The 17,279-nt window shown below is 39.1% G+C and overlaps 1 protein-coding gene across 1 annotated transcript in view; it reads left to right on the forward strand.

Annotated features, from left to right (window-relative positions):
- Nucleotides 1–17,011, forward strand: part of LOC139733540 (single-stranded DNA-binding protein 3-like) — a 175,873-nt gene extending 158,862 nt beyond the window's left edge. Inside the window, exons 11-14 of the mRNA XM_071644347.1 lie at nt 1,845–1,905; nt 9,019–9,089; nt 9,815–10,015; nt 15,063–17,011. Coding sequence (XP_071500448.1) covers nt 1,845–1,905; nt 9,019–9,089; nt 9,815–10,015; nt 15,063–15,185 — 456 coding nt within the window. The 3' untranslated portion in view covers nt 15,186–17,011. The remainder of the gene's footprint in view (nt 1–1,844; nt 1,906–9,018; nt 9,090–9,814; nt 10,016–15,062) is intronic.
- Nucleotides 17,012–17,279: the final 268 nt, after the last annotated feature.

Genomic DNA, 17,279 nt, shown 5'->3' on the forward strand with positions numbered 1-17,279 from the left:
CTGTCTAGCAATCAGGAGGTTGTTCAAGTTTGAGTCCAACATGAGTATTATGTGCTCATGATACTTGGCTATTGCTAAAACATTGAATAATTTGTTTACATCACATCGATGTAGGGCAATTTGTCAGTCAGTGGCAAGATGTCAGTATGAAATCCAGTAGTGTGAAGATGATTACTCAAGAAGTCATTGAATGTGGGTCACAGAGAGTAACCTGATGTTCCCATCATTAAGACAGATAGGTGGCGTTCTAACACACACACAAATACAAAAAGAAAAAGTTTGCAGGACTATTCATATTGGTTTATCAGCGTATGTGCAGTGGTGATGCTGCCTACTTTATCTGTCGCGGCCTCCTCTTGAAAACAATATGGTATAGATGTACAGCAGGATCTTAGTTGTCTTTGGTGAAGTCTTTGTAACTGGAAGTGGATTTTGTGCACAATGTGGTCAGATGCATGCTTTGTTTCATGTACGTGGGAATGCCTGTAGTACAGTGTGCTGTGGAGGAATTTCTGTGTCCGTAGATGGTGATTCTGATATTCATGTTCGTTAGAGGTGTCCCATAATGTGTGGAGAAAAAATCTAGTCCTTCGGGAATACCTGTGGTACAGTGTGCTGTAGACAGATTTCTGTGTCCGTTGACGGTGATTCTGATTCATGTACACTATAGCATGTTCTATAACGTGGGATCAAGTCTAATCTTGTGGAAAAGCAGACACATTTACACCATAGTCGTGTGAGGTACGACAGAGTTGATGTGTTGGCCAAATCACTTTGCTCTCATACATGTAGATAAATTAAGCATTTTATTTCTCTCGTTTTGCTCCCCATTGGAATAGGGAGGTATGAATTCATAAAGCTATTCATAGCAAAGAACCGTGCCTCAAAGATGCAAATTGTATTTAAAACCTTTTTAATTGTTCATTGGAAACAAAGTGTCGCACACGAATTAAAAAAAAATCTATATTTTCTATCTAATAGATGTTTTAAAAATAACGGAACCTGTGCTGACTCTGTATTTTTTTTTTTTCCAGTCTAAGTCGGTTTTAGTACTTCATCCTCCAGAAATGACTCTTTGCTTTCAATTTCCATTGAAGCAGAAGCGAGGAAGTTGAAAATTCCCTACTTCTGTTATTACTTCATTGTTCGTGACCACAGCAATGTTGGTTCGGCTCTGTTTCATTCAGTATGCATTTTTTTGTCTGCAACTGCAAATCTTGTAATTTGAGCATTCATCCCATTGTTTTGTATGACACAATATATGATCAAAATCTGCATAATTGTCTTCATGGTTAAGATTGACTTTTATTTTTCTAATTCACTCATCTTGATTTTTTGTTATGGATGTTACCCGAAATTTGTGACAATTGTTTTTTTTTTTTTCTGTTGTACATGTAAATCTGCATAGCTGTGTCTTGATGGGCAAGATTGGAAAAGTTGTCTAATTCACCTTTGTTGTTTGTTTGCTTTGAATGTTTGGTATTGGTATTGGTATTGCACTAATCATGAAATTTTGACATCAAGCGTAATACTAAAAAATAGCAAATCATTGGCACAGAATTCAACAAATCAGTTTTAAACCTGATGTTTTGTGAACTGGCAAGAATCCATAATGATTGTCACAAGCGGTAGTCATAAGCTCTTCATGAATGTAATATGCAGGCACTGAATGTACCGTCTACAGTTTGGAACAGAGCTAATAAGAGGCTAATTTCAGTGACTGTGCATTTTGGTATCGTAGTGTTTGGACTATTGTATACTTAACAGTTCTCATCTTTTTCTTTTGTCCCTGCCTCTGTGTGTCTGTCTGTGTGTCTGTGTGTCTGTCTGTCTCTCGCTTCCAGGGTCCACCCGGCGGTCCAGGTGGAGGGCCTCCAGGAACTCCCATCATGCCTAGCCCACAAGGTACGCCCACTTAACCCCTACAGAGCCATCCTCTCAAAAAGTGCCACAGCATTGTGCGCACTTATAGGTCACCCTTGGTAATCACAGGGTTAAATGTGGTTAAGGGAAAGGCCTTTCAGGAAATTCATACAAAATATGTTGCCTTTCATTTTTAGAACATTTCCTTGCAAGTGATTTCAGGGAACTTGATGTCCCCCATCTCTTTGTAAAGAACTTGATGAATATGTGCAGAATATGTTAAATACGTTCTTCTACCTTCATTCTGTGAGCAGAAACTAAAATGTATCCAGGGCACCGTTTCATGAAAGTTGTCAGCCCTGACAAAATGTCAGTCTCTGATAATTCTGGTAAAATCCCTGGTTTTGATTGGCTGAGAAGGTCTCATCACTAACTGTTACTGTGGTAATTGTTAGAGACTCACAACTTTCATGAAACGGTGCCCTGGTGTGAATTTGTATCAAGTCTGTAAAAGTGGCAGGCAGGAAAGCAAATGCTTTCATTTTCGGAATAACGTAAGGGAAACTTTGGAAAAATTGCAAAATTTAGCTATGTGTCCCGAGTGTGAATGCAACCAGGGGGACATTGGATTTTCTCAATTTCGTACTCAACTGTAGAAATTGATTATTTCTCAGAATAACAGTTTGGTAGGTAAAAATCTCTCTAAACTTATATTGCAATGGGAGATATCTTGAAAGATTACATTTTTGATTCCTGTTCATTCGTCTGTATTGAATATATGTGGTGTGGATATCTGTTGTTACCTGTGCATGTATCATTCGTGCTATCATTGTCCATAATTGCATGCTTGTTGGTTGTGTGCTTTTAGATCCGCCTACTCGTCTTCATCGTATATAGTTGTACAATTGATAACCATACATGTAATTACGCTGAACAAATGGCTAGTTTCTGCATGGTGTAAATTGTTCATGAGAAATGTTAACGAGAAGAAGTAGGCTGGGACGAAACTGTAACTCTGACACACACTCTTTTGTCTTCTCCCATGTAACTGCTGCCAATTTATGAAGTTAAAGGGATCATATAGTTTTGGTTGAGACCTAATTTCAGGTTTCTAACATTTTTATGTGAGATAATGTGAAACCTCTTATGAAATATGAAAAAGCATGTAATTCTATGAGGATTTCATGGTTTATTTGATGAAAATTGGTTTTGAAATGGCTGAGATATCCAAAAAAGAGCGATTCTGATAAAGTGTGGGACCCACACTTTATTGTGATCGCTTTGTTTACTTTGTTTTTTGATGTTTCAGTCATTCCAAACCCGATTTTCATCAAATAAACTTTGTATTCCTCTTAAAATGGTATGCTCTGTACTATATCATAAGTGTTTTTTTGGTATAATCTCGCAAAAAGTTAAAAGCCCAATTCTCATCTCCACCAATACTGTACCATCCCTTTAATACTAATGGTAGCATGGCAAAGTTGACATTCATATGCTTACTGATGCTATACACAACCCTAAATACTTTTTCAGCTAATTCTTTCAGGGATAGGATATTACCTCTGATGTAAAAACTTTCTTTAGACCCATCATGCGGAAGAGTGAATTACTCAATGCTGTCGTTTTCATCATAATGCCCGAGAAAAGCCCATCGCTCATAGTTGAATTCTGGAAAATTTCTCGGCAGGAATCGTATAGACCAACGAATGTTCTTCATGTTTGAAATATTATTTCTTAAATCGTGACCAGTGCGTCGCTTGGTCCTTGCAAACCTGCAACCAACGTTTCAGCGATGCATGCTTGTCAAATCAGTTCTATCTCTTGTTGTCGAGTTTGGCGTTATCATTTTAATGTCGCCATGCTTGTGGCATGGGAAACGTTGACTAGATTGTGTGAAAGGGATATACACTAGTGGACCTGCCACCTGACCTCTATATTTTATCAGCCAAATTTGTGTACTAAAGCTTTTGACATGTACAACGCTCTGCTAATGCATTACATATCTGAATTTAACTTACTGGCCCAAATTCACAAAGGTGGTACAGTTGAAACCATGGTTTAAACCATGGACAATTTGTATGGAGCGCCAAGTGTCGCATGGCCTATTTCGTTACAAAATCAGTCATTTCATCAACGAAATGACCATTTCATTAATGAAATTATCATTTCATTGACTTAATGTTAACATTTCGTTGACGAAATCGACAAAATATCTGATTTCGTAACAAAATAGGCCATGCGACACTTGGCTACGGTCTTTGTCCATGGTTTAAACTATGGTTTCAATTGTATATGTACCACCTTTGTGAATTCAGGCCACTGTGTCCATGTGTGTGTGTGTTGTTTTCTTATGTGGTAACAGAGAGACAGAGTACTGTAAAGCGAGATCTTTTCGTGGCATGAAATTTTCTGTTAATTAGAGCCGACGGCCTTTTTCGCGGCATGATATTTTTGCGAATTGTCACTGCCATTCAATGCACATACTGTAGTGTTGTGTAGATGAGATTTCACGTGCATTTTAATTCAGCGAATCTTGGCTTCCACAAAATTTGTGAAATTGAAATGCATCTGAACATTCCTCATTTTACAGTAATTCTTTTCTTGCCAGTGAACTAACGTGTGTGTAATTCCGTGTTGCTGCTAATGTGTAATTCATGTCTTGTCTTCCTGTTACAGTACATGTATATAAATCACAAAATATAGAAGTACTTGTAATGCAAGCAGACATGTACATGTATGTTTTTCGTGTATCCAACTGCTCCATACTTGTCCAGTGCCCCATGGAATATTTTCATTGTACTCTTCTCTATTCCCCCCTCAAAATAATGTACAATGAATTGTGAATAGAAATATGCAAACATATTTTGTCCTGCATTTCCTAGTTACGGACACTGTATGTTCAACAGTTGTTTACAATTTCAACATTATTCATTACTCTGCAAGTGTTTATACAAATATTCAAAGGAACTAGATAACTGGTGTCTAACCATATCTATTCTTCTGTGATTGACTGTGTCTACCTATAAGACTTGTCTACTCATACTTAACAGTATGTTACGATGACACTCCTCTTCCTCAACCCCCCCCCCCCAAAAAAAAAAAGAGTGTTTGCAAAGTGCTCAGTGTGTTGATTGTGACCCGGACCTGATTGGTGTCTTCTTTGTGGCATTAATTTATATTGTGAGTTCTTTCTGGCCTCTTGTGAGAATGTCAGCATTTTCGTTAAAAGAAAGAAGAGAATGCTGATGTAGAGGGAAACTAGGAGTAGGACTATATATATATATATATATATAATTGATTCTTCATTTTTCCTTTTTTTCATGTTAATTGGTCTGTTTATTGATTTCTTAAAAACTTTTTATTTTATTTTTGAGATTTCTACCCAATGGACAATGTTATCAAGGATTTTCTCCTAACAGTGAGAGACTGTACATATGTCATCTTTCTATTTTTTAGAAAAATAAAGGAAGTGGTTGGCATTTAGATAATGAGATAAACAAATATTGTGGGTGATACTCAAGCTTCATTAATGCACGTAATGCTAGAGTAAATTATAACGCAGGAGATGGATGGTAGAGAGAGGGTAATGAAACTTAGTTTCTGTCATTTTTAAATACTGGGACTTTGGCCTCTATCCACTCAACCGGCGCACATAGGTAGTTAGTTTTTCTGCCACTAAAACCCTCTGTTTTTACATAACACTGCTAACACTAAAAAATAATAGTACAATGTCCTGTAACATTCCTGCTGTACCATCCTGCCTTGATTTTGTGCAGTGTTCCTCATCGGCAAGACTTTTGTGGGAAGAAAACAAAACAGTTTAATGTCATCGTAAATCAAAATAATGCCTCTCAATTGTGATCGTTGTGCCACGTGATTTAAAGCAATTTCTCAACTTTTCCTCAGAAAAGGAATGAATCTTTATTGAAGTTAACCTCTTTGCGCAAGGCTCGACGCACACCTGCAATGAGACGTGAAATGATTTCCTTGACTTTTACGTCGTTCATCCCACCACGTGATTGGCGGTGTGACAGTTGCAAATGCCATAACAGGATGAAATTCTATGGCAGGTGGGGTGGGCATGAAAATGAGGGATGTTATCAACATGTACCATTTGAGATGTGCTCATATCAAAGGACTGCTTTACTAGGCATCTAGCATTTTTGTTAATAAGAGGTCTTTGCTTAATGGCTGTGATCTGCCCTTTTCCTCATTGCAGCTTTCGCCTGTCATGTACTTACTGAAAAAATACGACAAAAAAAAAGACAAGAATGGGGATAAATAACATCTAACGGAATCAAAAAGTTTCTGACAACACACTTTTATCATTATCACTACTGCTGCTTCTACTCCAGCACAAACTAACAACAAATTCAGTCGCATTTTGTACTAATCAATGCAAGCACTGGGGAATTAAGGCTGCTGATTCTTTATCTCTCACTCCATATATATATATATATATATATATATATATATATATATATTTCTCTCTCTAATAGGTATCGATTCCTTTGAGAGACGGATGAATATAGTTTGTCTGTGATCTATCTCACTCGGGCTTGATTTATTCCAAGTTATTTACTTACTAATTGCCCGTTTGGGAGAAGACGGTCAATCGAATCCAAGATGGAAACGCTTGCTGCGCACTGGCTGTTGCCGAGCAAAAGAAAATTGATTCTGCTCCAGGAATAACAAATGTTTGATAGCCCATGGTTGTCACTTTTGTATAGATTGTTATTAGATCGGACGTGTCCCATTAGGTTTCTTTCGATTGGAAACACTTCATGCCGAGTGTATTCATATCTAAACAAGATCGCATGAAAGAAGCAGTGCAGTATTTGCTTTCTGCTTTAGAGAAGCAATTAGATTTTATGGCTTTTTGTGAAATTCAGGCAGCCTTTAAGACAGATTAAGTAGCAAAAAATTGCTTATCCAACAAATCAATAATTTGAATGAGGCATTTGGCAAGGTGTTTTGACAGCTTATGTGAATATGATGGGATGCATCTATCTCAAAAAACAAATGCAAAGGGCACAAAGCCGTCATCTTATTTGTAAGACAAGATGGAAAATGACACAAAGTTCTCTGTTGTTGTTTTTTTAAAGTGCATTTGACAAATGTGACAGCAACTTGAGGGAAAGACTCAACTAGATATGTCCCTGTGACACATCGGTCATTTTGGCACTCATAGTTGTCTTGTCTTTTCTTGTGTCCAAATATTTTGACTTGTATTAAAAAGTTAAACACTTCTGACGGAAAGAATTATGCATACCAAACCACGCTTACCTTTGACTGCCTATGTCCAGAAAAAGAAAGAAAAAACGAAAAAGACATTTCACATTGAATACTCGGATTTGCAATATTTGGTATTCAGGGGAATGTATATGAAATATTCCTAGATGCCATAGCAAAAAAAAAAAAAAGATAAAGAAAAAAAGAAAACAGTAATTTTCCTTAATAATCGTTAGTGACTCCCAAATGAAATGAAATTCTGCATCTGTAAGAAAAAGCACACACATATGATTTCATGGCATGCGCCAACATGGCAACGACCGTTTCAGCAAGTGTTTCCATGCTGAATTTGATTGCCGTCGGCTCGGGAGAGATCCAAAAGAGTCTTGAGACTTTGCTGATGTCTTTGCGACAGGTGCGTCACAGCCCATGACGTCTGACAGAAGAATGTCGCAAGGTAGTGCGAGAAGAGGTGACTATTCACATTTTTTCCGCCCCCAAACTTTTTTTCCAACCATGGTCACGTCACCTGTAGGTCGCAATTTAAACCAGAGGGGGAGGGATTCCATTATTGATTTACTTTTCTTACATTTTCCCCGTCTTTTCCATAGTCAGGTGTTGATTAGAAGTCATAGCAGTAGATGGCAATGATATCAGATTCATGGGTAGACACCCTGCGTTTTTCCTTTCTGTTTAAGTTATTTGGATTGAATTCTTTGCTGGCACACGGCAGTAGTTGGCCCTCTTGTGCTCAGTAGATCTTTCTTAGCCAGTGCTTCAAATATTGTCATTTTTGTCTGTTATTATATTTCTATAGTTAAAATATTTCATTTTTCTTTCGTTGGAATTCTTATTTATTCATTTATTTTTTCATTTGTTGTAGTCCAACCCCTTAAGGATTTTTTTTTTCTTTTTAGATTTCTGTGGACATGTCTATGTAAAGAAGACTTCGCACAGCACGCTCGAAAGGAAAATTTTGTCCAAAACTAGAGAGTGCAAGACATATATATATATTTTTTTTTTTTCGGGGGGGGGGGGGGGGGGAGGAGGAGGGAAGAGGTAGAAACCCTAGTCATCTATGTTGTCCCACATATCAGCATCCATGTTAGTTGCCCTTTGAGTTCAGGATGTGCAGCAAATCTTCGTAATTTTGTTACACATTTTCATTTCAGTGTCCAGGTTATAAGTTCATAAGGTGTATGAAAATGCTTGTTGGTATGTGTACATGCAGAGCCGAGTGTTGTAATGTGGCCAGATAATGTAGAGACTGATTTAAACTACCCTCAATCCAACACCCTCCCAAGCACCTTGTGAGATAAACTAGGCCTACAGATTGCATCTTGACCATGTCAATAAAGCTTCCATTTCTCCTGTGAAACACACTGTTTTAGGTAGAAAATACTCTGTATGATAACTAGTATTCACTTCTGTGATTTGTTTGGCACATTAGTTGCATTATGTAAATTGTAAGTGTAGGTATGCAGTATGTACACGTATGTTGCATGCATGGCTTGACCAATAATTGTACAGTAGTGTATTTGTGCCCAGAATTAGTCTTGTCAATTCCCAAATTTGTTTTGAAAGTACTCATCACTGTGGAATGATAACTATTTGATTGTGATGTGATATTGTGGCCTCCTCACAAAATGAACATGTATATTAAAATTAGGTGGACATACAATGTACAATGTAGTACGTACTCTTGTAGTGACACAGTGCTGTGTAAATGAATGTTGTGCTATGTCCTTGCATTCGTAATCGTAAAATGTTTCAAAAGGCTGGTTTAAAGAAGTTGTAGTAATGTCTTAAATGTGGTTGGTTGTTGTTGTTGCTTTTTTTTTAATTCAATTCTTTACATTAAGAGCATTTGGTTTTAACATTGTGTTCATGGCTGTTTTGTGGTTGCTTTTTTTCCTCTGGCAGACTCCTCCAACTCTGGTGACAGCATGTTCTCCATGATGAAGCCAGTTCCTGGCGGTGCCATGGGGCCAGGGGTGAGTTCAGCCTGCCATTCTCTCTTCAAATAATGATAAATGTTTATTGTTAAGCTGTTGGTTTTTTTTTTGGTCAACTGAAAGCTTGCTTGCCTGTTCCCACTCCCATTGGAAAATAGCAACATTGAAATAAACCACAGCCTGCAATTCGTGTTGTGTCAAGAACCCATCTGAACCCAACCCAGAAAAATTGCAGACTTGAGTACTATAGGGCATTTCATCAATTGTTATGTCAGTGACTTTCAGTGGCAAATTTGTTCTCAGCCAATCAGATGCAAGGATCTCAGTAATGTAAAACAGTTGTCAGTGTCAGTGACTGACAGGTTTCATGAATGTTGCCCATATTGGGCAGGCCCAAGGCCTGGCCCACAGGTCACTGTGTGATCTTGCCTACTTCTCAGTTTTAGGGAGGAACGAATTGAGGACAATATTCTGTAGTTTTGTCGTGTGTGGCAAGAATTGTCATCTGCATAAAGTGCCTGCAGTTGATTTTCAGAACATGGAGGGGGTAACAGTCAAGGAAAAATCGGTTTGTGAAATGTGTTGTACTTTTTGTCGCATACCAACCATTCTTATGCCTATATTAGGATTAAAATAAGTTACCCATTAAAGTAAAGTGGTTACTGTGTTTTTCTATTCTCTTAAGGCTTTTTCCTCTGTTCTCTTGTTGTGCTGTATTCCGAGTTGTGGGTTTTGATCCTAGCCTGTATTTTCACCCTCGTCAGAGCTTCCCAATGGGCTCTGGGCCGGACGGTCCGATGCCAATGGGCAGTCAAGACATTCCCCCAGTCATGAACGGTGAAATGGACGGTATGCCCAAGAGTTCACCCGCCAGCAACCCGCCGGGCGGCCCGGGGGGCCCCGGCACGCCCCGAGAAGACAACGGATCCATGACCCCGCAGATGTTCCCACCATACGCAGAAAACGTAAGTGGAGACGCGTGCTACAGCTTCCCTGCCAACCCCTAGAAACCCATCCCTCACGCGGTCCTCCCCCAACCCCTCCCCCACCCCCTTAGGATGGGGAGAGGGTCAACTCCTCCCCATCTCCCCCACCTTCTTTCTTGCTTCCTAGCAAAATGTTTATTTCATATAGCTTTGTTTCATATTGTACGACATGAATATATCAAAGCGATGTGTGACAGAACTTGTGTTACATGTATGTAAAGTTTGATGTTATAGACCAGTTAAAAGTGTTGAAGGCTTAGGCAAAGTACAGTGTGGTATTCATATCAGACTGATGAACAGAGCATTCATATGTATCTTAAACTGCAATGTATACATAGAGAAATCAGCAGTTTCAAATAATCATGTTGGGTTCACGTATATTTGTTGTAATGCGTTGCGATATTCCAATTGTATCATGTTAAAAGAGAGTATAGTATAAGGAAGAAGTAAGCACGGTTGCATTTTGATAAGACACAAGGGCTGATGTTTAGCATTGCAGTGTGTGATTCCAGTACTTGTTATGATATAGTATGTTTTTGAAAACAGAATTTAGATATGATTCATCGATCTCATTAGGAAAATATGTCAATTGTTTTGATGATATTTCGCAAATGTTGAGGTATGTGTGAGTTGGTGTTCATCTATATACATATATACCGAGATAAGGCTGCCTCTTTCGTAGCTTAATAACAAAGTCTAGTTTAACTAAATTTCTATCTATCTAGAGCTACTGTATCCTGCTGAACTAAAGACCTTTCCTTTACAACCCATTTCTGCATCATAATACGTAGAGCCGAATCGAGGGCACTGTATATTTACAAAGGGCACTACACTCCAGTTCGCCAACAAAATATCTTTCAAAAGCATTAAAGACCGTTCACTCTACCCCCTGCTGTTGGTAACACACTGTTTATCCACAACCCCATCCACTCCCGATACCCCTCACGCTGCATTTATAACCCTGGAATTGGTGATGGTTATATTAACCAAAAAGAAGAAGAAGAAAAAAAATTGAAATAAACCAACAATCTGACGAAATGACTACTAACAGCTGACGAACAGAAATTAAAAGATTCTTCCCGATCAAAACGATTTTGTTCACAGTTGGCGGTCTTCTAAATTGAAAATCAGGATTAAGTGATAGGTGAGTGCCTCTTTCCTCCCAGTCCAAATTTATTCCAAATCCAATCGATGTTTTAATCTTATTTGATGAAGTGCCATATACACTCAACCTGCACAGCTTATTTCTCGTCTCTCTATCTCTCTCTCTGTCTCTGTCAGTTAGTTCCTGTCGATTTATTTCTAGAGCATCCATTATTTCTGTTACTGTAAGAGCACCAAAGTGGTAGAATAGACTTGTAGAACAAGTAGAATAATAATCAGAATTATTCTAAGGGTAAGGAGCATATATATATATATGAATATATTTCTTTTATCAGAATTATAGAGGCTAGAGAGATGTTTGCTAGCATTAAAAGTAAAGAAGTAAATATTGGATTTGAAGGATATGTGAGTATCTTTGGTGTAGATTTGAAGTGCCATGATAAGAAGTTTAAGTTGGTTCAGATGGGAAACAATGGGGAGAAAAATTAATAAGAACACATTTTTTTTTTCCCACTTTGGCATCAGGCATCTTTAGTAATTTCCAGTAGACACAAAGTAGTGACACTTTTGCACTGAAACACTGTGATGACCTTAGTGAATCATTTTCTCTTTTTTTTTCCTGCTTTTTTTTTTGGGGGGGGGGGGGAGGGAGGGGAGGAGGGCAGGGGTTGTGCAAATTAGTACCAAAGTTGTTCTTCATATGTTTACAGTTTCTTTCCTCTGATTAGATTTACAAAATTGCCTTTCTCAAACTAAATTTATTTGTTTGAATGCCTATACAGAGTGTCTGTATAGTTGCATACGTTTCCCTGAGTCTGGATGTCATTTCAGCGGAAATCAAACTATCAATAAAGAACCCTAAAGTTCAGCTTCGAGAAGCATTTTCAACTGTCGGTGTCATTGAATAGTATTTGATGTTGGGTTTCATTGGGCCTAAGGTACCGTTGAATAATCATGGTTCATTCCTCAAGGGATAAAAATAAATCCCTTTATCTACAGAACTCAAATTGAATCGGCATCCTTCTCTTGAGCAGTGTTTTGACATTTCATGTATCGTGAAATGCAATATGATCACCCCATGTGGGTAATAGTGTCAGTATAATAAGTGGTGTTCAAAGTTCTTTAGAAGTGCCTAATCTGTTGCCTGTATGGGGCTCAGGTATGAAAGAAAGTGGTACATATTTTTCAGATTAAACTTGCAGAAATCTACATGTTAGAACTGAGAAGATCAATAATTTTTTAGTGTCAATGTGCACATACAGCAGCAACAACACAAGGTATCAAATGCCTAAAACACACTCACGGACACACTGCACCAGTGTACAAAAATCCTGGCCAGTATATATATTTGGTGGTGCTTTTTTTTGCCTTCTGGTAGATGCGAGAGAGGAAAAGATGCCTATCTATTGTAGCTTGGATTACAGAATGAATATATAGTACTTCTTGCAATAAAGTGTCACAATGTCAAATGATACTCAACACACACTGGCACCATTATTGCGCAATGTGCAGGGTTTTTTTTTTTGTACTTCAAAGGAGGGACTTGCTTTGCTACTGTATGTACACTTTCAGAAGTTCAGTAGGTTAGCTGAGCAGGTTGATACACTTGCCTTTAAGATGCATGACTGCAGCCGCTTTTTTCCCGTTGTATATTTCGTCATGAGTCTGATCAGTCCTTTTGAGATCAGACCAAGCACCCTCCTGTAAACATTGTTTGCACGGCAGCGATAAAACCTACAGTTTATACCTCTACTGTATACAGAGTTTGTTCGCTTTTGTTACTCAATCCTCTGATCCTTGTTGCATTATCGCACCCAGTGGCCCCCCGGGGCGCGAAAGCCGCAAGGGAATTGCCCCGAGTTGGCCTACAGTCGAGAAAGTTCAGATCAATTTAGTCTCTGCTTGTCGAAAACAAAAAACTTGCTACACGTACATGTACAGTGTATGATGCTGTTTGCTAAAAACGGAATATGAAAAGGAAAGAAGAAAGATCATGAGTTATGTATATTGTACCTGTTGCTTCTTAATAAACCAGTGCTGTGATCTGTGTACATTTACTGCATGAATATTTAGAGCTTGTACAGTACATCAGTTACCGTATGAAGGCATGCACACCGATGTTCCCATACATGTGTACCTTATATCACCCCCTTAGACCCTGAAAGAGATTTGTAACATAATCACAAATTTCCTTGTTTTTAAAGAGATGTCTGTTCCACAAACTAAGCCCCCCCCCCCACCTCAAAAAGCAAAACAAAACAAAAAACAACTTTTTTTTCCCCTCTCAGGACGTCAGTAGTGATACATGACTTTCCTCTTTGTGTTGTATTGTCCCCCCCCCCCCTCCCGAAAAGTTACTTGCAAGGAAATATGAAAGCGTGGGGGACCCTGAGTTGTCTGTTATTGACGTAAATGTAGGTTGTTGTTTAAGGCAGAAATAAATCTTGTACCATTCAGTGTCCCTCTACTGGGTCAACATGCTCAAATTGACGAGAGCAGTACTCACACAAGTCTTGACAAAATCTCAGCAATGTGTATACTACACTATCCACCAGTTGCTCTGTTAAGATGATTATATGAGTAATGAGTGTCTTAGGTTGTATTGCACAGTCCTACATGTTCATAAAACAAAGCCACTTTTGCAGTAGGGCTCATGCATTGCCTTTTGTGAGGTTTAATATGATCTATGATCTGTCTTTTTCAGATTCAAAATTACCATGTTTTTTTTTAAATTTTATTACAAATGTACATGTGCACGATAGTGATAGGAACACATATCTGAAATGTAATGAGTGGGTATGCATGTATTTGGAAGAATTAGCCTTGTCTGCCAGTTGTTATCTATGATTATCACCGTTGCAGCACCATGTCGATGCACATTGTCCTAATCTAAAGCATCTGTTTTATTTTCTGTTTGTTTGTTTCCTCTCTGCATTCCCGACTCCTGCTTTGATTTTCCTTACCTTCATCCTCTCATCCACTCTGCCCCACCCCCATCTCTGACTTGCCAAACTTTCATGTGCATCATCTACCACCCCCACCACCACCACCACTACCACCTTTCTGGTCTTTACTCCGTCTGTGCCCCATCCTCGACACCTTGCTCTGTGCAACTACATGATGTGCTCATCATATATCTCGCTTTGTGTGTCACTTCTCTCATTCTTTCCATCAAAATCCATCTATCTCTGTATTTCCTTTTCTCTTGAAACCGTCCACTTCTCCTTCCATACCTTCTATGTCTCTCCTTCCCTCTACCAACATTAATTGGCCTGTCTGCTGTCATATCCTTTTGAAATCTGTTGCGAATCGTATGTCACTCTCCTCTGGGCACCCATTCCTCATTGGTTACTATTTTTTTTTCTTCACCTGGTTAATCCCACGTCTTGTCCTTTGTTGTTTGTGGATACTCCTCTTATCGTACGTGCCACATGTCCATTTCATTCTATGCCGATCCTTTCTCACCATCCGTACCATTTCTACCACCTATCTGTCTTCCTATAACCGATCCTTTCACCCAACATCCCTTCTTTCCATACTCATTCATCTCTACCACATTCTTTCTTACCTTCTTTCATCCTTTCTTCCTTCGTGTTTTCTTCCTCTGCTCATCTCCTCTACCGTAATCCTTGTCACGCCGATCCTCTCTCCTGACATCTTTCCTTCCCATACTCGTCCCTTCATTCTCTATACCTTCTCTCCGTCATCGTCCTTTCTATCATTGTTCTTCCTACCCCGTCCTCTTCCTCTATTCCTGCTACATATTTGCCCCATGTGACATTCGTTCTTTTTTGGTACCATTGTTCTCAACTCATCTCTCTTTGTCCTTATCTCTCCCACCTGTCTCTTCCTCCATTTTGTCTCCCCCCCCCCCCCCCTCCTGCCCTGCCCTCCTCTCCTACCGCCTTCTCCCATCTTACAGTGTCCTCAAGATCAGAACGAGTCGGCAGCGATACTCAAGATCAAGGAAACGATGCAAGAGGAAGCGAAGAGGTTCGAGAAAGACACACCCGGTCCCGATCATCCAGAATACTTCATGCAATAATAGTAATTTATATTTCCACCTTTCTCCCTCCCGGAAAACTCTCTTCAACTCTTTCTGTCGATCCCGCTCTCCTCATCTTTCAGGACAGAAAATCGGGGAAGATTTAAACGAGGAAAGAAACAAATCCGTTTCACACGAATCAGAGTTATTCTTTCCCCTTCACAAAACATTTCATATGGAAGCCTTGTTCACGTTAATCCATTTGTAAACCTGGGGAGATCAGAATGTTGATTTTGATGACAATGTCAATATCCATATCGAGTTATGAAAATATATTACAGATTCTAGTTCCCCACTGAAGGTGGGTGAGCATATTTTTGTCACACAAGATGTCAGGGACGTGCATACCATGTTACATTGATTCTTAGTTGTTTTGTTACTATGGTAATGAGATTTAATTGAAAAATAAGTTGGGTTGGGGGAGGGGGCAGTTTGGGCCTAGTTGATGTATTGTACTCATATGCAAGTATGACTTCGATTACTTTCTAACGGTGCTCTGTACATTTTGATGGAATCCTCTGGTTCCTGAACTCGTCCCCCGTGATTTCTCTCAAACACCCCCCGTCTCCAAGACAACCAGCTAAATGGATTCTTCCAGTGGTGTATGTACTCCTTACATGTTGGTTGAATCTACTGGCACAAAAGGGGGGAGGGAAGGGCTAAGGCAATCCAAGTGCTTGACCCATCAACTGACAGAGTTATGTTGTCATAGTCTGCTGTATTTAAGGTCTATTTATTTGTTTGAAGAGAAATTGTTCACTGCAGCAGTTTGTGATCATAAAGTGTATGAATGACTTTTCTTTGTTTATGCAATGTTTTAAGACTTGTCCCAAACATCTGAAGATGCATGCCACCCTTAATATGTACATTTATGCATATGAAGAATGTGAAAAATGTAGTGATTTTGTAATTTCTTTTGTCTCCTGTTCTGGCCTGCTCCTCTAATGAAGGAGTGTATGCTGTAATGGTAAATCTAACTTTGTGAGGGAAAATCAATTCTACAGGGGGTTGCCTATGTGTGTTTTGGACAGGTTTTTTTTTTTTTTGGTTGTTTTCAAGATAATTCTGTCAATGCAGAAGTGCAGATTGGCATTTAGGCACAAAAGAAGGGTTTCTCATATGGCTTATCTCTTTCTGGAGATTATTTCATCGATGGGACTTACAGACAATCACAATTTTGGTACCGACTCCAGGTGACAGCGGATGTGTCCCATACTTAATTTTCTCCATGGAGAGATAAAACAGGCTTGAGGCAGCTCATTTGCACCCATTTTCCAGTCGAGAGAATGTGCATCCAAACTCCTTACCTCTCTGTAGATAAAGCACTCTACTGACACTTCAATCTACTACTGCATAACGCTTTTAAAGAGATAATACTGCTATGTACTTATCATGGTATGAATGTACTTGTACGCTGGTGTCTTGGGCATGCGATATTGTCCCTATCTGGCCAGTCAGGTTAAAGTGCATGGTAGCGCCTACATGTCGAGAGATAATTGGCCCCCATGTTGCGTGCAGAGGGGAGATATTGTGATCAATTGCATATGTGCAGTTTTAAGATATTTTGTTGGTAGTTTTTTTTGCCACAAAATCCCTTGAAAGTATGACAATCTGCCCACTGTACCACTCATCATTCCAGAAGCATTTTTTCTTCTTGACTGAGATATCGATGGTTTACACACCCAGGATATCAGGGTTTGAGCATAGTTTTGTAGCTACCATGGAAAGATACTTAAAAAAACAACAACAACCAAAAGCATAATGAAAAGTGGGGAAGAAAATATCCCTTCTTCTATCCTCAATCTCAATCGCCTTCCACCCCCCCCCCCCCCCCCGCCAAAAAAAAATCATGTTTTACTCCAAAGAGAGATATATACTTGGTGAATGTCTCATCGGGAGGTCCCAAGGCAAGAACTATATTCAACATTTTTCTCTGCTCACCAGGGATATGTTAAACTTTCCCTTCCATTATGTTGTCCATTTAATAGTAAAAGACTAACCAGGCTTACGTGCCATGCATTTTGGCCAATGTTGTTTGCAATCGTGGTTCCATCCTTCACAAGACATGTTCGGCCTTCGTTCTCTTTATTTGCC

The sequence above is a fragment of the Diadema antillarum genome, unplaced genomic scaffold, assembly GCF_040938485.1.
Source record: "Diadema antillarum isolate AM-2024a unplaced genomic scaffold, OU_Dant_1.0 seq00000481_RagTag, whole genome shotgun sequence".
In the NCBI taxonomy this organism is placed as follows: Eukaryota; Metazoa; Echinodermata; class Echinoidea; order Diadematoida; family Diadematidae; genus Diadema; species Diadema antillarum.